Source organism: Muntiacus reevesi, chromosome 11, assembly GCF_963930625.1.
Source record: "Muntiacus reevesi chromosome 11, mMunRee1.1, whole genome shotgun sequence".
Lineage (NCBI taxonomy): Eukaryota > Metazoa > Chordata > Mammalia > Artiodactyla > Cervidae > Muntiacus > Muntiacus reevesi.
The window spans coordinates 2,223,606-2,248,906 of NC_089259.1; the positions used below are offsets into that span (position 1 = coordinate 2,223,606).

The 25,301-nt window shown below is 38.6% G+C and overlaps 1 protein-coding gene across 5 annotated transcripts in view; it reads left to right on the plus strand.

The window, feature by feature from the left end:
- The window catches only part of DIAPH3 (diaphanous related formin 3), a 530,180-nt gene that overhangs the window by 306,598 nt on the left and 198,281 nt on the right, over positions 1–25,301 (plus strand). For all 5 annotated transcript variants that reach the window (XM_065901830.1, XM_065901832.1, XM_065901833.1 and 2 more), the window contains 2 exons: positions 2,308–2,437; positions 19,562–19,685. In XM_065901830.1, the coding sequence (XP_065757902.1) occupies positions 2,308–2,437; positions 19,562–19,685 (254 nt within the window). The remainder of the gene's footprint in view (positions 1–2,307; positions 2,438–19,561; positions 19,686–25,301) is intronic.

Here is a 25,301-nt window from a genome sequence, read left to right on the forward strand (position 1 = left end):
AGCCTGGTGAGCTATAGTCCATGAGGTCGCAGAGAATTTCACACAACTAGACAACTAACACTTTCACTTTCATGTCCATTGAGACAGTGATGTCATCCAACACCAGGCTTCCCTGTCCATCACCAACTCCCAGACTTTGCTCAAGCTCATGTTATCGAGTCAGTGATGCCATCCAACACTCTCATCCTCTGTCGTCCCCTTTTCCTCCCACCATCAATCTTTCCCAGCATCAGGGTCTTTCCCAGTGAGTCAGTTCTTCACATCAGGTGACCAAAGTACTGGAGCTTCAGCTTCAGCATCAGTCCTTCCAATGAATATTCATGACTGATTTCCTTTAGGGTTGACTGGTTTGATCTTCTTGCAGTCCAAGGGACTCTCAAGACAACACCACAGTTCAAAAGCATCAATTCTTTGGTGCTCGACTTTGTTTATAGTCCAACTCTCACATCTGTACATGACTACTGGAAAAACCATAGGTTTAATATATATTAAAGTAGGAAATTGTTGAAAAGGAAGCAAGTAAGTAGGACTGTATAGTTAAGTATAGCAGGAATCTCACCAGTTCTAAATTAAATCCTGATTTTTTCCTGTCTTGTATTTATTGGATCTGGTTCATTACTCATTCATAGGGAACACTACCAGGTTGTATATTTGCCCGTTCACACTTAGTACCCCCTATGTCCACCACTCACAAAACCAAGCTGACTGCTGTTTATACCTGGCTTGTAGCCTGGTCCCTTTGGTTTAGGGTCAGTCCATCCTGGTCTTCTCTTCAAGTCTCTGTTCTCCTTTCTTTTATTTTATATACTTATTTGTGTTTCTTTAGCTTTGGAGACTGAGAGCTCACAAACTGGTACTCCTAGAATAGTTCAGTCCTCTAACTTCTAACTAAGTATTCTCTACAGTTTGTCACCCTCAAGGGATAAAAAGTTGGTTCTTAGGGAGCAAAATTGTCTTTCCTATCTTATAATCTTTTTGTGTAAAGCATAGTTGTACATGCAGTACAGAGACAGATATATAGTATATGTATCATTTTTAAATTTCGTGTTCACAAATGATTAGGAAAAACATGCCTGAAAAACTTAGTCAGCTATAATGAAAAATAGGTTAAGAAATGAAATATAATGAAGGATTGTGCTACACTTACATACATCTCCATCCTTTCCCAGTGTCTACACTTAGATGTTACTCAGAAGCTTCAAGCTCCCTTGTCCCAAACTGAAGCAATCCTTTCCCTCTGCCCCGCCCAGGCCTTTGTCCTCAGCCTCCTGGTTCAGCGGAGGTGAATGGTGTCAAGTATGGGTCTGCGCCCACCTTGTTCCCTTATCTCATGCCGAAGGCGTTACTGCCGCGCAGTCTGTTTTGTTTCACTGCCTGGATTATTACTGCAGCTTTAAAAATCATTCTTCTGCTCTGTGCTTACCCTTGCTCTAATCTTTTATCCACGTTGTGCTAGAAGGATCTTTCTCAAATGTATGCCTGATTATCTCTCATCTAGTTAAAAACCTCCCCGTTCTTAGGGATCAGAATTCTTTATCCACAGAATGGTCTGCCTTTCTTTTAATTTTCTGGCTTTTTCCTTCTCAGATTTCTGTCTGCTCTCTGCTCCCCTCTCCCCCAGCACACACTTTGCTTTGAGCCACTCAGCCGCCTTCCCAATGCCACTCCCCTCCTCATCTCTGGCCTCCTTCAGATGCTCTGATGCTGCGCCTTTGAGGGTTTCCCGTGCCTCTGCAGCCCCGTACACTTCTGTCTGCTGCCATCCAGCTCAGGTACCCTGTCCTCCTAGGCATACTGCGTGGTTATCTTTACCATACTCTTCATCACACAGGAAGAAGTGTATATATTTTACTTTTTTTACACTAAATGGCTTCCTGAGGAACGACTTATTTGTTGTTGCCTCTCCAACTCCTGTAGTATCTAGCAGGCATTCTATAAATATGTGCCAAATGAAAAAATGAACAAGTATGTGAGGCTGTTTTAAGTGCTGATATTACATAGATTCTTAGGTTGTCCTGCTTTCCTGAGCATTTTACCATATATTTTCCCCCCGTGAAATATTGCATACTAGATTGAATTAAACTTATTCCTTCTTTATGGGAAATATTAATGATTTAGACCAAAGAACAATATATGATAAGTAGCTTTTCAAGTGTTTAAACATTGGCTTTTCAAAAACAGCATTAACTAGTTTTAGAACTGATTTATTTCTTATCTGTAAAAAACAGGATTAACATTATTTAAATGAAAAGATTATCAAAATATTTTTGATTCTCTGTATTTTTTTCTCTTTGTCATTCTGTTTAGCTAAAGGATACAAAATCAGCAGATCAGAAAACAACACTTCTTCATTTTCTTGTGGAAATATGTGAAGAAAAGCATCCTGATATCCTGAATTTTGTGGATGATTTGGAACATTTGGACAAAGCTAGTAAAGGTTTGTGCTTTTGTAGAAAACATTTTCATATTCTGGGTCTTGAGTTGGTATAGAAAATAATGCTTTTTGTCTGAACGTACTTGCCTCTTTGTCACAGTGTTTTCATACTAAATGCCTCATTTTAAAATTAGAGAGAAAGGTATAGGACATTTACTTTATGAATTGCCATTTCTGCAGCCATGGGTTTAGTTTGTTTGATTGGGTAATGAGACCCTCTGTTCAGAAGCTTGGAGCTCTGCAGCCTCAGCCCCGTGAACACCTGCAGCCCGCCTCTGCTGAGCCCCGCATTGTGCTCCCTGGGCGGCTGTCATTCCCAGATACCTGGGGTGAGTGTCGTCAGCGTCCACTTTGCCTGAATCTGAGTCTCCATCCACCTGCCTTGCAGGTGGAGTGTGCTTCCTTTGCCCCAGCAGGTACCAAACTGCCATAGATTCCAGTCACTCCTCCCTAAAGCCCCAGTTTCTAACCTCCGTATCCCCACTGTGGGTTTATATCTGGTTATAGAAAGGGTCAGAGAAAGGATAGGCCCTATCGATATTTATATATATTTGCCTTGAATATGACTTAGGCAATGTTTTGATCATCTGAAGAATCTCAGTTGTATATCAAATCAGTTCTGTGGGAAAAAACTTTACTTGACTCAAAAAATGAATTTATGAGTACACATGTGTATGAATATGTACAAATGTATGGATATACATTTTGGAAGATACCTCATTTGCACTGGGAGAATATCTGTATTCTTTAGGTGTAGGCCACTGGTTATTTATCAGCTTAAAGAAGGATATTTTTTCCTATATTATAATGAATATTTCTTTTAAAAATCACTTTTATCATTTTATACTCCTATGAAACTATTTCTTCTGTAAAGTGGGGTTGGTAGCACTTCATTTGCAGAGAGGCATGTGACTGCATGAGAAATTCTTTCACATTTTTTCCTGAGATACATGTTTGTTTCAAGTGTATATCTCCTATGGCTGTTGCCAAAAAAAAAAAAAGTTGGAAACAATCTGTTTTTTTAAGACATAAAGTAAACTTTGAAACTTTTCTCTCCCAGTCTAATGTTCTAATGACATTGGATTACTCCTTAGTTTGCACTTGTGCTTCCATAAAATGTTCTTAGCTAAGAAGATAATGTCTGTATGTATAGGTGTAAATGTTTTAAGGGAATTTAAGAAGGGAAAATAATCCAAATAATTTTCTCATAATAAGCAATGTGAGATTGAGCAAAGAGCACAGAAAAGAAAAGAAAAGCATTAAAAAAGACTCACTGATACTCAGAATAGCTTTTCAGTGATTAAGTTCATTAATTCAAGGATGATAACGTCCTTAAAACGAATTTTCTGAAATTTTGGAATAAAATTTGAGTGTACTGGATGAAAAAGAATTGAAAGTGGGTTTTCTTGATGAACGTTAAGCTTGATAAGTAACAGATGAAAAAGTGTTACCAAGTGCCTTGAATTATGGAGGAATTTCTTTTTCTGGGGAAAAGATGGTTGAGTAGTTATTATAACAGCTTATACCAGCATTATGTCTTTAAAAAGAATTAAATCAGGGTGGGATTTTCTGATAATAGCAGTTTGGATTTCTGATCGCTTCACCATCTTTCATGCTAGTTCTAAAACTGAACAGTAAGCTGGAATATGCTTCTCTTTTAGATGTCCTTTTTAAAAAATAAAGTTTTTACTGATGTCTCTATTGGGGTTACGCGGGGCCTCCTTCGCTGCTCCTGGGCTTGCTCTGGTTGTGGCAGGCTGGGACTGCTCCTGGTCGCAGTGTGCGGGCCTCTCCCTGAGGTGCCTTCTCTTGTCGTGGAACACAGGCTCTAGGTGTGCAGGCTTCAGTGCCCCTGAGGCACGTGGAACTTTCCCAGAACAGAATCGAACCCGTGTCCCCTACATTGACAGGCTGATTCTTATCCACTGTGCCACCATGGGAGTTCTCAGATGTGTTTTTTATTGTAGAACTTATTTTCTAACAGTTTTTGCTATGAATGAAGTTTTCAAAATGTCATTTACCTATTTTGACTCATTTGATTGTGCTAAAAATCCAATACAAATATAAATGTTGTATTTTGTTTTTGAGAAATGTTTAACTTCATAAGCGTGCTTGCACAGTAGCAACTTGGTAATGAGGTTCTTCTTTCTTTTTCGGTGCTTCTAAGGGGGCATTTTGGGGCCTTGGAGGTTTTAGTTTCCATCTGTTACAGTAGAGGCATGCATATGTGTATGGGTCAGCAGATACGGTGAATGAGTTTCACAGGGAGCAGCTAATTTCATATTTGAAATAGAAAAGCCATCACTGAGAGAATTTTTTTATAGTGTAGGTGATTGTTGAGCCTAATTTCTTTTTATGATTGTATTACCTTATTAATGGATGAGATTTTAGAGGAACAAATATAATGTTTTAGATGAAATAAGTCTATGTTTGCTTTGGAAAGTTTCAGTGCTCTTGTATTTTATATCATCATTTGAAAGTTTGCAGATTTGAAGTCTCCTCAATGAGCTATCACATGAATTAAAAAGTATCTTTGTTTTTGACACACAACAAATCCTGGCCGTTAGGTACTCCTGGATCAGCAGGGAGAACTTTCATTACAACTAATGAGCTTACCCGTATGACAATTTTCAAGAATCTATTTCATTAGGGCTGCTCCTCTGCTAAAAGGTAATGGCTTACAGCTTTTCGTTGTATTTCATTGAAAATATTTTGGGTCATTATTGTATTTCTGTATACCTTTGTAATGTTTTTTTTCTTTATGGATTCCTAAGGGTTGGATACATTTTCCCCTGGTCTAAACAGTTGAAATTAATGAACTCTAATCCATGATGGTTTTACTGATTATTTCACAGTAATTTCATAATTGGAATGGTATTTTACTAATGATTTAGAAAATATGACCAAACTTTGGGGATTTGGGAATGTATTAAAATAATACCAAGGTAAATTTACAATTTCACCTTATTGAACCCATGTCTTTCCCTGGTGGCTCAGATAGTAAAGAATCTGCCTGCAATGCAGGAGACCTAGGTTTGATCCCTGGGTAGGAAGATCCTCTGGAGAAGGGAATGGCAACCCACTCCAATACTGACTGGATAAGTCCATGGATAGAGGAGCCTGGTGGGCTACAGTCCATGGGGTCGCGGAGTCGGACACGACTGAGCGACTAACACTGCTATTACGACTACTACTACTATAGCTCTTGCAGTTTCCACTCTTTGCTAGATAGTTAAGCCTGAATTCTCGAGACGCCATGCTGACGTGCTTTGTAACCCACCTGCTCACTCATTTAACAAGCGCATGCTGTGTGAGTGCTGTGTGGTCTGTCTGCTGCTGGTCCACGGTGTGGGTTCTGGGTCTTGGCCCCAGCTACCTTACTCTCACCCGGCTTCTGTCCAGCTGACCCCTCCCTTTTCCTCTCACATATTTGACTTCTGTACACCTTTTCAGTAGTGCTGTTATTACTGGTCTGATACTGAGTCCTTCTCTTTTTTTCTCCCTGTAGCTTCTCCTTAGGTGATCTCTTTATTCCCCAAGGGCTTAAATAGAAGCATTAAATTAATGATTTACACATTTTTTTCTAGACTTCCTTCTAAGCTCCACACTTGTATATCCAACAGCTTACTGTTCAATCTGCAGCTGCATTGCAGTGTATAGATCACCCTTTGCTGTAAGTGTGGCTGTTGATTATGAAAAAACCTTTCTTGGCTCACTTTCTCCTGATTTCGTTTTTCTCGTTCCCGTGACTCTCTGCAGCCCCTCGCACCTCAGCTGAGAAAGCATGGTGGTTTCTGTGGGGAGCGGCTGCTGCGCTAGAAAGGTCTCCCTCTCTCCTCTGTCAGGCTTTCCCTTTGGTGCTGCTTCCTGGGGCTCGCTGGGAGCCTCACTTCGGTTTCTGTATATTCCAGTCTGTATTTACGGGTAAATTTCTAGATTTTCCAGAAAGTCTTAGACCACTGTTTAAGGTTTACTACTCTGTGTTAGATACTATTCCTGCAACTGCTGAGAAAGGAAGTAGCTTCCAGAGAGAGGGCAATATTCAGTGTATTTTCAGAGTGGGTTTAATGATTGCCTGCTTTTTTTTTTTTTTTAACTTTTTCCTTTTCTACAGTTTCAGCTTTCAGGAGCATTATTTGATCCTTTATATTTGAGATTTTGTTTGCTCCATTTTATAGACCTCTCTGCTTTTAAGACTGTTTGTTTGCTTTTAGCTAGTAATTCCTTGGTCTGACCCAAATATTTGTCTAGACAAATACATCACCTGGTTTTCAATTCCTCATGACTTTCCAACATTTTATGATAAATGCCTTACTAAATACCGAATGTTTGTCTTTTGTTCACCTACTGTGAGCACTTAGAGTGCTTAATTTCCAGGTGGTTGCCACCTGGAAGTGCACAGTGTTTGAAAATTTCTAATTCATCTGCTGTAACAAGCAGAAAGCATTTTCAAAGGCTTCCATTAACCTCTTTATGCTATAGGCTTCCAAAAATGACAATTAAAAATGTATTAGCAAGTTGGATATGTATTTTAGATATTCAGTATTAGTTATTATTTCAGCTTCATTTATATTTTAAGTGTATATTGTAAACATATAAAAATATTTATTGTGCAATAAAATTTACAACACAGCTAACATAATTTTTGGAACCATTGTGTCATGAAGACTAACATTGCAGTCTCATAGTTTTTCAGGATAAATAATTATTTTGGTGTTTCATATCAATTGTAAAATACTAGAGTTTTATGAATATACACATTAGTGTGTATGTCCGCCAATACAATGAAATAATTTGACAGGACACATTGGTGGGGGAGCATTTATAATATAATCTAGTTAAAAGGAAAAACAACCATGTAGGATATGGCTTTAGCTAAATTGTCAATAAACAGCACAAAGTATATTGTTATGGGCTGAATTGTGCCCCCATATGTTGGAGCCCTTCATATGTTGAACCTAGTGCCTCAGAATGTGACTGTATATGGAGATAGGGCCCTTAAACTGGTGATTAAGTTAAAATGGAACCCTTAGGGTGGGCCCTAATACAATCTGACTTGTGTCCTTATGAGAAAAGGCAGTTTCAACACCCAGAGGAGACATCATGGGTGAGCATACAAAGACCAGCCGTGAGTGTGCACAGGAGAGAGAGTTCAAGCCAAGGAGAGGTGCTGCAGAAGAAATCAAGCGTACAGATTAATGTAATAACTTGAAGCATTTTTCTTGCTTAGTTTTTGGCTTTATAATGGCCTATTTTGTGTTGTTTCGTTGCTAAGTTGTGTCCGAGTCTCCTGTGACCCCATGGACTGTAGCCTGCCAGGCTCCTCTGTCCATGGGATTTCTCAAACAAGAATACTGGAATGGGTTGCCTTTTCCTTCCCCAAGGGATCTTCCTGATCCAGGGATTGAAGCTGCATCTCCTGCTGTTTACCACTAAGCTTTCTAGGATGCCCGGCGTGGCCCATACTGCATTATTTTTTACTTTATCAGATAACTTGAAGAAACAGTCATAGATCTTCAGTGTTGGGTGCTCACTAGTAATCAGTTCAGGAATAAAAAGGTTCTTATACAAACCATGAATTATCACATGATTTTAAATAATTACAAGTATGTGTCAATTCTTTCTTGACTAGGCATGACACATAAATTAGTATATGTATGAGGAAATATTGAGGCATTCTAAATAAATATATTCATGAGTGTTTACATTTAATTTTCAGAGTGAGTTCTTACATCTCCTGGATTTTATTTTAGAATGCATTCATTTACATTAAGCTAAATTTACAAGTTTTAGTTTTGTTTCATCATGTCTTTTGCTTACTACATCTGCATATATTTCTTTACCACTCTCTGTTTTGCTACTATATAATAGTTGAATTTTTCTTGTAAGAAAGTAGCCAACAAAGACTAGTTGTACTCTGAATTATCTATTGATACTTTTCCAAAACTGAGATATGAATAGATGGTTTTACCCTTTTTTTTATTAGCATGTGGAAATAGTGAAAGTATTATTCTACACATAGATGGAGAGTAAGAAGCTATGTCTTGAAAGCTAGTCTGTGACTCCTGTTTAATTATATCTCAATTATCTATTTTGGTATGTATTAGCCATCTAATACATATACTCAGGAATTGTAAAACAATTTTAATATTACTACAAACTAAATATAATTAAAAATAAATATATTTTAAAAAGGCAATTTACATGTAGATTTGCATGTGCTTATTATAAGGGCCATATATGTAAAATTTTACATGCAACAAGTTAACACTTTTAACATAAAAGGGTATGATGAAATACAACTGAACCAATCACAAGGTAATTGCAGGATTTATGAAAAATATTTATAGTGCACTGGGAATATGGTGTACTGGTAAAGAACCAATAGGTTCAAGTTGTTTGCTGAGCAGCATTTTACTTAAATCTTGCCAGTTTATTTCCATGGATTTTCTATGGAAATTTGGCATCAAAAGTTGAAATTGATGACTTGCAGATGAGGTTGTAAATATTACACTATTTTATAATACAAATGTAAACTGTTTTGGAAGGCAGCAGAAAGGAATATAGAAAGAATATGGGCAAAATCTCTAGAAGGATTAAGGATTCTGTAGAATGACATTGAAATACACTGGCATGAAGGAACTACTTGCAGTTAAAGATTGCTTTCTGAGATATGGAGCCAGGAACATTTCCTGAATTGGCTGCTGCTTGGGCTGATAGATGATGATGAAGAAGAAAACTGCATCAGGAAGACCTCTATATCTTTTTGGAGGTTAGCAGACTGAAAGTGGCATCAATACAGTGTTAATCTTTTTGAGAAACTAACAGTTTACAGTGTTTGCAGATTTTTGTCCTCTTGCAGATTTGCAATAGCTACTTGAACAGTTCTGTCAGCGTCACCTATGAGCCAGAGCTAGCATCAAGTAACAGGACAGGGGCAACAGGAACAGCCAAGGTCTTGGAGCTTTCTTAGGCTGCTGGGTGGAAAGCAGTTATTTACTGCACTTCAGTTTTTCAACATGAAGTGGGAAATTACAAACCAGGTAGATAAAAGAAAACTCCAGGGTGTTCTGAAGGATAGCTTAAATATAGCAAATCTATGTACTATAAAGACGCCTACGTGGTGGATGGAGCAAACACAGTTATGGCTGGCTGCTGAATTTCATTACTCACAAGGTTGACATGTAACCAACTGGGTCAAGAGTCATGGAGCTGATAAGATGCTGAAGATAGAACTGCTAACTGCTTCCCAGAACCAGACTCTTCATATAGCTTGCAAAGTCTTGAATTAGTGGTTGTATTAGTTCCCTAGGGCTACCATGAGCTATCACTGCACTCCAGGTCGCTTTACACAGCATAAAGTTAGTACCTAGCTGTTGAGGAGTACAGAAATCCAGGTGTTGGTAGGGTTGGGTTCTTCTGGAGCCCCTGGGGAGGAGCCATCCAGCGCCCCCCTCTCAGCTGCTGGCGGCTGCCGGCGGTTCTTGGCATTGCTCTGCTCTCAGTTTTCACAGTGGTTTCTTCTCTGTGCTCCTGTATTCTCACCTCTCACTATAAAGACACCAGCAATTTGATTTAGGCCCCACCCAAGATCCAGGATGATTTCATATTGAGATCCTTAACTCTTTATGAAGACCCTGTTTGAAAATAAGTCACATTCTGTTGTTCTGGGCGGATGTGGAATTTGGGAGACACTTTTCAACTGAATCTTGTCATCCTTGTCATCACTCCCATAAGGGCATGGAGGCAGCACCATCATCTCTGGGTATTGTAAAATAGTTAAGGGTAACTACAATGTTAGGTTTATATATGGAATACATTTATATTATGTTGTGAAATGTTTGGGCGTTTAAGGGTTATTGTTGATGAGCTTGTGAAGCAATTAAAACTGAAATTTATTAACATGCCTTGAATTTAAGGAGGTTTTATTGACAGGTAGAGATGATTACAATAGTTCTAATAAATGATTTCAGTGGGTGAAATAAAAACGTGATAGTTCTACCTTATATTAAGGGAGAGGCTGTTGTTACCATCGTAGACCTTAAGACTAGACAGCTGGGGTTTAAACTCCAACTGCCCATTTCTCATCATCGCTGGGCCCAGTTTTCTTACGTCTGAACTGGGGATGATACTAGTATTTAATTTAGAGCTTTGGTGTGAGGACTCCGTAGGTTTCTGTGTGTGAATATGTATAAAGTTGTGTATAGCGCCTTGTAAGCACTCTGTGAATATTCTCTGCGTTTGTAGTAGTAATAGTTGCTGTTGCTTTTCAGTGATTATTTCTTGTTTACACACGTCTCCCTATGCTGTTATTAATGATGCAAGTAAACATGGATCTCTGTGAATAATGTATTATTAATTTTAATATATATTCTCAAAAGTTGTTTGAATGGATTCCAGGTGCATCTTGCCTGAAATGTATGCAAACTTTAGCGTATAGGACCAAGAAATTTGTAGATTTATGTTGTTGAAAGACTTTTGTGCTTTTCTAAAGATTAGAGAATAATATACATGTAAGAATTTGCACAAGTCATGAATGTATAGCCCAGTACACTTTCACCAGCTGGATACATCAGCATAGGGAGTGGAATTTGGAAAATGGATTCTCTTTACCCTCTGTGCTTCAGCCTGACACTAGAGTTTTATTTCATATTTTGAAGTTTGGTAGATTTCTTTTGAAAAAACAGTTTCTACTACTAAACAACCTTTGAAGCCAATGAGTCTCCAGCAGCTCTTCAACAACTTATAGTTCTTTTTTTCTGCAGGTGTTTGCATGTTATGTGAAATCAAATTTATTAGCCCCGGATTATTGAGAAATGCCATATGGAAATATGAATTAATACTGATGATAAATGATAGAAATAATAGAAACATTCAAAAAGATTTTATTCACCTTCATAGGAAAACCTGAAGAAAATGACTTCTTAGATAACCTTTCCCTCTCTTCTCAGAAGCAGAGATTTAAAATTGATCAGTTGGTAGACCCTCGTGGCATGTAATGTCTGTCACCATGATGGCAGCTTCTCAGCAGCTGTCTATCAAACTACATATTCTCCGGAAAAAAGAAATAGTGTTCATTAATAGTTTTTGATATGTTTTGAAAGGATTCTTTTCAAAATGTTTATTGAACTCTCACTGCCTAGCAAACACCATCCTAGGCACTTGTAGTAATAAGGATTAGACTAACAGAAAACAAAACCTACCAAACAAAAAAAAATAAGGCTTAGACTGACTTTGAGTGACAGAAAAAAAGGCGACAGTGGCTCATATATGATGCATTCATTCAGTCAGTATTTGATGAGCTGCTTTTTGAATATATCTTCTGTCTCGGGGCCATTTGGGTCGGGGTGCTGGATAGAGCTGCTGTTGTGTTGAGCTGCTGAGTCATGCTCCCCTCTTCTCTGACCCCGTGGACTGCAGTCCCCCAGGCTCTGCCATCCATGGGATCTTCCAGGCAAGAACGCTGGAGTGCACTGCCGTCTGCTTCTCCTTGGGATCTTTCCGACCCAGGGACTGGGCCCACTGCTCCTGCACTGGCTGGCCAATCCTTTACTGTAAGCCACCAGCGAAGCCCCCTGGATAGAGTGCGGGAACACAGAAGAAGTCTCTGGTCTCTTCAAATTTACAGTTTAGGTGGTAGATACAGAACAGAGAGAAGTCGGTGTGTATCATATTGGGTGGTTAGCTGTGGAATTCTAGGCCAGGTACCTTTTTTTTTTCTTTGGAATTTAAGTTGAGAGATTGGAGAAGACCTTTGCATGAAAACCTGACAAGGTGTGAGGAGGTCAGAAACGGTATGTGAGACAGGCACGTAACAAGAGGGGCACGCAGGCGCCTAAGCCCTAGATACCGGTGTGACCGGGATTGGGGGTGGAGAAGGAGATATGATCAGAAAGGTGACATCCCGTAGGACTTGCTGGTCATTGTAAGGACTTGGATTTTGCTCTGAGATGGGGAGTCATCAGACGCGTTTTGAGCAAAAGAGTGACAGCTGACTTGCTAATTTTCAAAGTATTGCTTTGGTTGCTCTGTTGGGAAAAATGGAGAACAGTGATGAAGTAGTGAAGCCACTTGATGCTGTAATAATAATCCAGGGCAGAAAGAATGTTGACTGGGACCAGGAGGAGGTAGCAAGGGAGGTGAGAGGGTTTAGGCAAAGCATCTACGTTGAAGGTAGAGCCAACAGGATTTATTCTGGGACTGGATGTGTGGGGTATGAGGGAAAGAGGGGAGTCATAGCACCAATCATTTACTGAGATGCAGGAGCATATTCCAGGAGAAAGATAAGTTCCAGTTTGAAAATGTGAGTTTAAGATGCCTATTAAACATTAAGGAATGATATTTAACCAACAGTTGGAGTTCAGGGCAAAGATCTAAGCAGCCCAAAAATAACTGTCATGTTTCAAGTTCAGAAATACACAGTCCAGGACTTGTCAGCCTACAAGGTCTGTAGCCATACATAAAAACTCATTACACAATTTACCGTGTGCATGTTTTTAGTCAGTCATGTCCAACTCTGCGACCCCATGAAGTAGTCTGCCAGGCTTCTCTGTCCATGGAATTCTCCAGGCAAGAATACTGGAGTGGGTTACATTCCCTTCTCCATGAACTCTTCCCAAACCAGGGATGGAACCCGGGTCTCCTGCATTGTGCATGGGTTCTTTACCATCTGAGCCTCCCTCCCACAGACATGTGCACAAAGTCATTATCTTGAGGGAACATTTTGAATAATGTTACAAACATCTCTATTATTGGTCTCTTTTGTATAGTATTTATTTGCCATAGTCTTGAACATCTTATTGGTAGAAAGGAGCTTTCAGCTTCTTTTAGGTAAATACGGTTTTCCATTAGCTAGACGTCTTCCATTGGTACTGCTTTCTCTTCTGACAGTCTTGTTTCTCTCACGCCCTCCTCCTGGCTGGGGAGGGCGGGCTGCTGCTTGTGCCCTGGCGTGGGTGGTGCAGACCCAGAGCCCGCCACTGCTGTGCCCCTCCTCTCCTCCGCCTGCCTTCTGTCTGCTTTTCCTGCCTCCAGACTCCACCGCAGAGAGAGGTGGTTCCCTTGCAGTGTGATGTGTAGAAAAATGTAACAACAAAACCCTCTTGTCTGGGCAGATCTTCCTTGACTTATGATGATATTACTTTCAGGTAAACCCTCACAAGTTGAAACTAAGTTGAAAACTCATTGAATACATCTGCCTAACCAAAGATCATAGCTTACCCTAGCCTATGTTAAACATGTTCAGAACAACTTATATTCACCTCCAGTTGGGCAAAATCATCTAATACTAAGCCTAATTTATAAGAAGGTGCTGAATATCTCATACTGTTTATTGATTACTGGCCTGAAAGTGAAAACCAGATTAGTTCTGTGGGTACTGATCATAAGTATATTAATTCTTCACCTACACGGGTTGACTGGGAGCTGCAGCTTGCTCTCCATCATCATGAGAGCGTGTCCCACACACTGCTAGCCCAGAGAAAGAGCAACATTCAAGGTCTAAAGTATGGTTTCTGTTGAAAGCATATAGCTTTCCCCACCATCATAAAGTTGAAAAATCCTAAGTGGAACATAAGCAAATTAATAGCAAATGCAAATTATAATGTATTATTGTATGGGATCCCCTCAAGAATCAGACAGGGTGAAGGACAGGGAAGCCTGGCATGCTGCAGTCCATGGGGTCACAAAGACTCAGACATGACTGAGCAACTGAGCAGCAGCAACAAGAAGAATCAGAAAAGGGCTTCCCAGGGGGCCCAGTGGTACAAAATCCACCTGCCAAGGCAGGAGATGCCAGAGATGCACATTTGATCCCTCGCTCGAGAAGATCTCCTGGGGGAGGAAATGACAGCCCACTCCAGTAGCCTTGCCTGGAAAGTCCCACGGACAGAGCAGCCCGGCAGGTGACAGTCCACGGACAGTCCACAGACAGAGCTGGACAGGACGGAGCGACTGAGCACGCTCCCATCATGCGAGAATCAAGACAAGGAAAAGAAGGGAAACCGAGCAGAAGGAGGCCAGCTGAGGATTAGTGGCCAGTCATGTAGCACTGCTTCTTTCAGTTTACAGGTTTGCCTGTTATGAACCTAACTGCAGTTTATTTTGAGTTTGTGCTGTTTTACCATCTTATTTTAATTTTATGCTTTTCCGTCAACACAATGCATTTTATAATGATAGTCTAGAACTTAGATTTTGTCTTCAGCCTACTTAATATTAAAGATTTTTTTAATGCTACTGAAGGTTTTGTCCATCATGTCCATCCAGTGTATTATTTTTGACGTGCATTTTGTGAAATACTCTTAAAGCTTTATTATTACAGTTGTCTAGGAAAAATCATTATGTTTGGAGCTTTAAATGCTATAGGCTTTAGTTTCTCTCATAGAATAATTGTGTCTAGAATAGGAAGGGTAATTTAGTTTGGATGTTTACGTTGTTTTTTGGTAATTGTTGCTTTTAAAGCTTTCTTCAAAGACATCAACTCCTCTGTAATGTATCATGGTATGTAAGAATGAGTGTGACATTTCTTAGTAAGCTTGTTATGAAATAAGACCAATACCTCCAGGAGATACTCATAGATGATTATTGTTTAATTATAGAGATTATATAAATGTATGCAATTTCTCCATTTTTATTTGAAATCTTAGCATGGTAAATCATAGAGGACATTATATTGCAGAGATCCTGTATACGTGATTTCTGTATCACGATTTCTGAATCTAAATGTTTATAGTTGTGATTTTAACTTTTATTTAGAGCTTTTTTAGCACCTCTAGTGTATAATTATCAAAATGACTAGCCACTTGGAGAAAAGTCTGTGTCTTAGCTTTTAAAGTTTTAGATATTTAATCTGTTATATTTCCCCTTTTTAATGTTTTAACCTCTTGAGAGGTTAAAGTTAAACCCAAAATCCATTCTTTCAGCAAACATTTGAGTACCTGCCCTGTGTTATGTAAACCAAGGCACAGAGATGCATAAAATGTAAGGTCTCTCCCCTCAGGAATCCCCGGGCGGCTAGGAGAGGAAGGCACATGCTGAAAGTAATGGGTGTCCTTGCAAAGACAGAGACAGTTGCCAGGCGTGACAGGCAGGAGGGCGCGTCACCAGGGCCGGTCTGGGGTTTTGGCCGCGTACTGTGAAAGTGAACAGGAGTGACTTGGGTGGAGTGGGCAAGGCAGATAGACACACTTCTTCTGGCATCAGGTACGGAATAGATGAAAGGGGTTGGGTGGAATCAAACTAGGAGTCGATTTGGTAGTGAAGTGTGGCAGATTAGGAAATAGGACCACGTTGTAGGTGGAACTCTGATGTTGTTGTGTAAGGAGTTTCTTGTCTGGTCTTTAAGCGTATCTTTGGGCTTCCCTGGTGGCTCAGATGGTAAAGCATCTGCCTGCAACGCAGGAGACCCGGGTTCAATCCCTGGGTCGGGAAGATCCCCTGGAGAAGGACATGGCAACCCACTCCAGTACTCTTGCCTGGAAATCCATGGACAGAGGAGCCTGGTAGGCTACAGTCCATGGGGTCGCAAAGAGTCGGACAAGACTGAGCGACTTCACTTCTTCTTAGGGTATCTTTAAATTAATGTTTGTCTCAAAATTTCCATGTACAGTTTGGATATGGCTCTGAGAGAAACAGTAGGAGACCAGAGGTCAAAGAAGAGGTTAGTGTTCCAGATCCCTTGAGTGGTGTTAAAGGGTAGGTTTTATTTGTCAAGTACCATGTGAGGGATGTCATGATCCTTTGGATCTGAGGGTTCAGGAGAGGAAGGGTCAAGACTAGCAGGTTTCCATCACAGGAGACAGCATTATAGTTCTACTGCCCACAGTCATATGGAGATTGCAGATGGGCAGTTGGCTGGGGGTCGAAACACACAGTGTCTGAGGTGACTGAGGGATATCCCATCTGATTGAAAACTGAGTAAAATGCAGAAGTTGAAAGTGCCTTAAAAATATCTAGTCAACTCTGTTTTATAATGACTGTATTTTGTTACTTCTAAATAATGAAAAGGAATAAAAAGATTAACTTATTAGTTAAGAAATGTGAAAGAAAAAAAGCAAATGTGACATAGTTGAAAGATAAAATTCATATGTGTCACATATAGAGATACCAGTAAATTAACACTTTCAAGGAGTGCAATTTAAAATTCTCTGCTCCAGTTGGGACTTCTAATAGCAAAAATTATTGTCACTGACCTCAAAGAACTTGAGATATGTTCAGGTTAAACTATGTGGTTAAACTATGTCCAAAGATGTATGTGGATAGTTTCTTTGTATATATAATTACTGAAGAATGCCAAGGACATTCTTAAATGCTCTTTTTATCCATCAGATGGCCCTGGGCATTCAATTGAATTTTATTCACATAGAACTTGCACACACCTTTCTTTCTTCCAACTGTGGTTTCGTCTTTATTTAAAAACCAGCAGTGAAAAGTTGATCTGCTGCTGCTGCTGCTGAGTCGCTTCAGTCTTGTCTGACTCTGTACAACCCCATAGACAGCAGCCCACCAGGCTCGCTCGTCCCTGGGGTTCTCCAGACAAGAATACTGGAGTGGGTTGCCATTTCCTTCTCTAATGCATGAAAGTGAAAAGTGAAAGTGAAGTCACTTAGTCATGTCTGACTCCTAGCAACCCTATGAACTGCAGCCTATCAGGCTCCTCTGTCCATGGGATTTTCCAGGCAGGAGTACTGGAGTGGGGTGCCATTGCCTTCTCTGAAAAGTTGATCAGTTACAGTTAAATTGTCTTAAGTATAATGTACAAATAATGTAATTGGGTAGTGCTGATGAAGCTTAGGTAACGGCTTAATGGGATTTCTATCTGTTAAGTAGCTACAGAACCATTTTGTAAGACAACTTTTTTCTCCTTATGATGCCAACCTTAGATGTTTGAATGTGCCCCGAGTTTCCTAACATCCCAAACATTTTATTCTTATAATTACCAGCTTTTCTTTTTAGCCAGAGTTCTACAGCACTTTTCCTGGCAATGATGATGGTTGTGATGATTTTTTTTTTAATTTCCTTTGATTTTAGTATTGCTTCAGTCTTTAAGGCATTTCTACTGAGTTGTCCGAATAAGATTAACATCTCATAGTCCATTTTATTTTTAAAAAATTTTTCATCCTATATTGTAGCAGTTGATCTTTATGAAATATCAGTGAGGTAAAAGTATGAGGCGAGATTCCTCCTATTTTGCTCATGTGGTGATAGACCATCGTCCCTGACCCAGCTGGCTGCCAATGTGTTGGGAAGGGCTCCCAGGATCCCCTAAGAAGCCTTTCCCTGACCACCTGAAGCCCTTCTCCCACCCCATGAGGAGCACGCACTCCCTGGGACAGCTGTTTCCAGCCACGAGTCACTGGCCCCCGCCAAGTACAGGCCCGGCTGCGGGGCAGCTCTGAGGACAGCTCATGGATCAGAAGCACACCCCTCTCAGCCTTCCTGCAGGCACTGGGGTCCCGCCTGCTGACCAGATGCGCACTGCTGCGTCCATGGGACAGAGGAAAAACTATGCATTTGACTTTTGTCTTGGTTCCTAAAATCCTTGTTAGAGTATGAGTGCCTTTGTGCGCCAATGAGATGACTTGGGGCAGACGGGAGCAGGGCCCGCTTAGGGAACTCGAGGATGGGGGCACTGGTTGACAGAAGCGCCAGCCAGGAGGCCAGAGGGACACACGTTTCAGCCCTCCCTCTCGCCTCCAGGTCAGGCACGAGAGCCCGTGACCGGGTCAATCGCAGCTGTGCTGTGAGGCTTCGCTGAGACTCCGAGATGAAGAGGCACAGGGGCCTTGTGTTACAGTGAGCGCGTGGGTGCTCCGGGAGGCCGGGCATGGACTGCGCCCAGAGAGCGTGGGGCGTCGGGCGGCCCCTCCTTCCGTGTTCTTGCCCTGTGCGTGTCTTCCGTTTGGCTATTCCTGAGCTAGAGCCTTTATAATAAAAGCTGTCTCTGCAAGCACAGTGCTTCCCGAGGTTCTCTGAGTCATCCCAGTAAATTATAGAAAATAAATGGGGTGGGGGGAGCATATGAGAACCCTTGAATTTATCGTAGGTTAGAAGGACAGGTGATCCCCGTAACTTGCCCTCTCAAGTGAGGGCAGTCTATGGGACTGAGTCCTTAAACATGTGGGTTCTAGGCTAACTCCAGGCAGTGAGTGTCAGTGAATTGGGAGACACTAGTGGGTATTGGAGAAGTGGATGGTGCTGGAATGATGTATCAGATATCAGAAAAAAATAAATAATCCACGAATGTTCCTTTCCAGTGTTTGCCTTTTGCTTTTTGTTACATGGGAGTTCCTCAGACTCACTTGTCTTTTCTCTAGATATCTGCCAGATTTGATGTGTGTCTGTGTGTAGTAAAATTTGATCAGTGATTTGATCATAATATTTTAAGTATGTGATTTTTCTCAATAGTGTGTTAATACATTTAATTTAAATATTAATTAAAATATAATTTATTTGTCTTCGAACCATCCATCTATCCACAGAATGTTTAAGTGTATTCCCCTGGGTTTAGCTATATGTGGATTATTTGTGACTTTTACTAGGCAAGAATGTATACACAAAAACACTTTATTATTTAATAAACAGAGTTTACTTGTTTTCAGAGTACCAGTAAAGAAAGTTTGAAATTTGTTTCCCATGGTACTCAAAGAGCCCCTGATATCTTTTCATTCCTGATGTAGGTGACCTTGAACAAGAGAGCAGAGTTTACCCATCTTTTCTTTGTACATTTTTCCCCTCTCAAAAGTTCATCATTTTAAAAAGTGCTCAAATTATATTGAAATAGATTTAATTTTAAAACCATACTCTTTCTTTTCCATCTTTTTCTTGATTTTTTTGTAGTGTTTGTAGAGGTCAAGGACTTTGATTTTCAACAAAAGATATTTCTTATATGTGGTTTGTGTATGTGAGCTTTACCAAAATGTTCCTGTTTTTAAAAATCTTTTATTTTCTTCATTTCTGGATTTAAAAATTAAAGGGTTTTTAAAACTTTAAGTGAAATTCACCTTTCCTTTATTTTCATGGATTTTTCATTATTATTGTAAGGTTTTTCATGTGTTTTGTTTCTAGAATATTTTACTTTTTTATATTATAATTTCGTCCTTTTAAGGCATATAATATTCTCTCTTTTAGTTTCTGTAGAAACCCTGGAAAAGAACTTGAAACAGATGGGAAGGCAACTTCAACAGCTTGAGAAAGATTTGAAAATCTTTCCCCCTCCTGAAGACTCACATGATAAGTTTGTGACAAAGATGTCCATATCCTTTGATATCTAAATAACTTTAAATTACTAGTCAATTAGGAATACAGTTTGCTTAACCTTTTAAGTATACTTGCATAACCAGAAATCACTCTATAATGCCCAGTTATAGAAAATTTATCCTTTACCTTCTTGCAAGGAAATTTATCAAGGGTTTTGCCTGTAGTGAATAATACAGAGATGTGTCCTGTTAATTTCATTCCTTTTTTTCCTTTTTATTAATCTAACACATTCTCTCCTCACTTTCCTTCCATATGCCCTATTTTCCTTCTGATGTTCATGGTAAATTGAAAGGATAGGAAGATTCAGTTTGAGGAAGTTTGAATTTAATGTCATGTTGTGATATAGATACTGTTGAAATGGACCAATGCTTTTGAAGCAGATGAAGACTTTATAAACTGGTATGACTGTCAGCTTAATTTCAAAAATTAATTTTTGCATATCAAAAGTTAACTCATGTTCGAGAAACTAAAATTTCCTTTAGAAATACTACCCTGTTCCAAAAAGCAAAACTGAACTTACCACAGTCCTACTAGTATCGGTATTTTCCAGACTGAAAATAAAATTGACCAATACATGTGTGTACGTATGTGTGTAGATATGTATATATACATAAAACTAATAGCATTGGGGTTGTCCTGCTTAATTTAAGGTCCTTTGAATTTCATTATCTTTGGTTTCGCTAACTTTGTCAGTGGGAAGTGAAAGTCGTTCAGTTATGCCCGACTCTTTGCTATCCCATGTACTATACACTGGAGTGGGCAGCCTTTCCCTTCTCCAGAGGATCTTCCCAACCCAGGGATCGAACCCACGTCTGCCGCATTGCAGGCGGACTCTTTACCAGCTGAGCCACCAGGGAAGCCCAAGAATACTGGAGTGGGTAGCCTATCCCTTCTGCAGTGGATCTTCCCGACCCAGGAATCAAACCGGGATCTCCTGCACTGCAGGCGAATTCTTTACCAACTGAGCTATGAGGGAAGCCCCACTTTGTCAGTGAACTCATCTTTAATGAGTAATTGAAGTAATAAACTTTTTTTTTTTATTTCCGGAAACTAATGTTGAGTTTTCTCTCCAAACCATTCTGTGAAATTAGAGACTGATATCTTTTGCCTTATAATATTACAACTGTACAAAAATCTCATATGGGCTTCAGAATTCCATATGAAAGGATAACCCATTTCTAAACAAACACTTGTAAGTAGATATTCCTAATATTTTATTTTAAACTGAGATGCTTAAAATAACTACTTTTCCTCTTTTCATCTCTTCTTCCCTAAGATTTGACAAATCACAAAATTATTATTTGACTTGTCATAGACTTTATTGTACTGTATACTTTCAGCTTAATTGTGAATTAGTTCAATTTTAGTTTTCTGCACCATCTCTTTTGGGAAATATCATAAAAATGCACTCCAGCAATAATCAATTCAGGCTAATGTGTTTGTTTCCTTTCGTTATGTTTCCTATCCACACAGTTTCTTCTTTTATTAGGCAGGATGTCTTTATTTGAAAAGGTTGTGTTTTGAAAACTGAAGATGAAGTCTGTGTTTATCCATCGAATATATATTTGCCACACCTTCTCCTTTGGCAAAGTATGGTTAAGCCTAAATTTGTTATTGTAGAATTGCATGTTACATCATTCTTAACTCCCCCCACCCACCATTTTATCATGTTACAATATTTATATGTGACAGTATTGTGATCATTAAGAACCGTTCATTGAGGCACTTTTTATTGTTCCCTATAGATAGAAAGCATTTTTGAAAAGGTTTTATTTGCATGCAATTTCCAGTAATACATTGTGCATGTACTAATTATGAATCTCAGTTATCTGGAACATAGGACCTGAAACAAATTCTTGAGATTAGAATAAGGTTAGTAGAATTCTGCTCAGCAGACAATTTAGGACCTATCCATATTTGTGTTCATATGACACAGAAGCTGAATGATGTTGGCTTGTTGAAAGGTATGCAGCTCATAAAAAGCAGCCAGCAGGAAATCAGAAACAGGAAGGATGAAGCTTTGTTGGAAATAGTTTTTCATTTTGAGTACAATTATACTCCATGGACAAGAAAGCTCCTACATCCTGTCGCTAAATATCACAACCTAGATGCCTCTAATGAACTGATTAACATTCATGTATCTTTTGGAAGTCAGATATATGAACAGTTGGTGCACTTTGCTATTGACAAAGCTTATAATCATAAATATTCTTTGCTGAGATTAGATTGCACTCATTTGCTCTTCATCTTAGACATACTAGTTTCTAAGTAATTAAATTCTTTCATTGCAAAGCTTTGTTTACTTTAATTAGCACTGACAACAAGTCAGATTTTGAATATTAAATACATTTATACAGATTCTATTAAAATGGCAAATTGTGAAATTCTTACATCTAAGAAAATGGAAGAATTTGGGGAATAAATACACAATAAATTAAACTGTGTTTAACTGAAGTTGGGATTATTAACACTGGCAGTTTGTTTATGCTTAAGTATTAGTGCTTATTAGTTGAAAGACATATCAAACATTTGGTTCATCAGTCAATTCTGAAAGAATGTGTGTGTTATCAAAGTTATTAATGGTGCATTTATGCAAATAGATATTTAGATTAAACAATCATGATTTACTGAACTATTAAATAATTTGTTAATTGTTTTATATTATAGTGATACAATATTGTTGTAATTTCATGAAATTTCATGAGTACCACTCAGTTATAGTATATTGTATTTTTATTCTACCAGTACTTGTTTTCTTTACATTCATGTCTTAATATTAAAAAAGACAAAATTACATTCTTTAAAAGGCATGCACAGTTATTTCATTATCACATTGACTTTTTAGTAATAATTACCCTACTTTTCAATTGCTAAGTCTGGTGAGAAGTGTAATTAGAGTAATTTCACTGTAAGTATTTGCCTGAAAAATTTGTTTTGTGATTTGTGGTAGGGTCACCAATATTATTATATATCGATATAAAGTATTATATGTAAGGTGTATATACTTTTTAAATTCTTTATCCATAAGAAACTGGGAAAATGCCAGGAATAGTGTCATGCAATGCTTATTCCTTTCTTTTGACCTTTACATTCTGGACTATATCTTATTTTAAGGAAAAATAACATAGATCCTAGCACATCACCCTCAAAATTTTCCTTGCACAAACCTTTGCATTTCTCTTTTCTCCTTGTCCCACTGTCTCCCGGGTCTCATAGAAAAAAATCATTTTGCTTGATATTTTTGTATTTGCCATAGAACATACATGACAAGTTGTCACTTTTCCATTTTTTTAGTCTTTAAATTTCTTCTTTGTAATCACACTTTATTTTCATAGTTTCTTTTTTGCTGTCCCATTGTATAACAATATTTTGGACACTCCAGAAATTACTAGGTAGATGCTAAAACTGTCCCAATAAATTCTTTGAGAGGAAGACTTGCATATTACTTATATCTATATTTCACACTGCATAAAGCAAAGAATTTTTCTGGTAAAGCAATTTAGTACATTTTAATTTAATTGAAGTGTGATTAGGAAGGAAAATGGAAGAGTGGAATGAGTGAAATGTAAACTTGCATAATACATGGTTCATTTGCAAGAGTGGGAAGTTAGGTAATTGAGTTATTTGTAAGAGCAGATTTTTTTCTCTTAAATTAGTCTTCTTTCCTCCTTTTTTTCCCGCTTTCTCTCACTTATTTTCCATTTAACACATTCTCAACAAACTTTAAAGACTTTGGTTAAAATATCCTGAGCTTCATCCTCTGTACATCCTCAGGTCTATAGTGATCTCTTCCTTCCAGAGGTCTTGCTTTATTGACCGTGTTGGGCTTGACAGGCATGCCTCGGTCACTGTCGCTTTCTCAGCCAGGAGTTCACTCACTACCCTGCATAAGTTAGGCTCTGTCACTCTGTACAACATCACGCACAAATGTTTGTTTTTATCACCCTTATTACTGCCTGAATATCTCATTCATTTATTTACTATCTGTCACCACTCTCTAGAATGCACGTTTCATGGAAAATGGGGACTTTGCTGACCGTGTTAGCCAGTGTTTTCCACAGTGCCTAGAAGAGGCGTTCTCAGTGGGGCTCAGTGAGTACTTGTAGATTAGCTGGTTGCCTGGCCATCTGGGTCCCGGGTCATTAAGAAGATCTGTTAAAGGTGTTAGATGTGTAGGACCAGTTGAAGCTCATCCTTGTAAGGTGATTAATGGAAGTAAAAGGTATCTTAGGTGGAGATGTGCAATAATATGCTAATAAAGGTAGAATCTATTTGTGCCTTATTGCTTGGGAATGAACAGAGCTTGTTTAAATCCCAAATCTCCATCTGACTACTCAGTTGGCCAAAAGTAAACATGTTGTTCAATGTGTGTGAACACAGATCTGGTTCTCATGTACCTTTCAAATGGGAAAATTCGACTGGGTCAAGTAGAAGTTCATCAGGATATTGCTTTAGTCTTGGTAAAGGAAAAGAAAATAGATTTCACAAAAATGTAATGTAATTGGATATATATCAATATTTCTGTAATGAACTTTATCAAACTTGTGTTGAATAACTTGCCTTTCTCTAAAGCTCTTTATAAATATAGGAGTTGTGCTGGGGAAAAAATAAAGCCTTGTTACTACTACAGTTACGGGCATTAATTTCTAACTGGAGTTCAACAATTGGCATGAGAACACCTGTGTTTGCTTTTTCTTTCAGATGATGAAGACTATTTTTTATCTGAAGGTTCTGCCATCTCTTTATGAGACAGTATCCACCACTAGCCTCACTAAAGTATACCGTTATTCCATTCTATCAGATGGTCATTTTATACTTCTGAGAATTCATTTGGCTGTTTCCAACATCATTGCAATTCAATCACAGTCTTACAATTTTTTGCCAGTAATTCCAGTATTTAAAGTTGTACTTCATTTCCTTTGGGAGCAAATTGTTATATAGATAACAATGATAAGAATATTTAAAACTCTAGCTGTTAGAACAAGACCATATAATTTCCATGGTTTTGGCTCTTGATCCTCTTTCACATCATATCATTTAATGAAATTTTGCTATTTTTAAGTATGTCCAGGCATATTTCTGATATTTTGTTTACTCTTGATTCTTCCCTGAAAATCTAAGAAGTGTTATTGAATAATAGGGCTTTATTTTAACTTATTTACCAAGCTGATTCCTGTGAATGGGCATATTCCTAGGTATTAGAAAAAATTATTAGTATTTGTGGAGTACCTGTTATTTCCTGTGGCTGATTCATGTTGGTGTATGGCAGAAACCAACTCAATATTATAAAGCAGTCGTCCTCCAATTAAAAATAAATAAAAAAAACAAAAACCTGAAAGCCTTATAAGTCATGATGAGGCAAAATAGGAGTGACTGTAGAACATACAATTAGGAATACCCACCATGGAGTGCAACCAGTTGTCCAGGGTAGCTACTTTTTAGGAGCTCTGTTAGCCCATAACATTGCATCCAAATTGTATGTGTTTGTGTGTGTATGAATGTATATATGCACGATTTTATGAAGAGAGTTCCATGATTTATATCAGGCTTTAAAAAAAAAAATTATTTTGTAATTGGAGGAAAATTGCTTTACAATGTTGCATTGATTTCT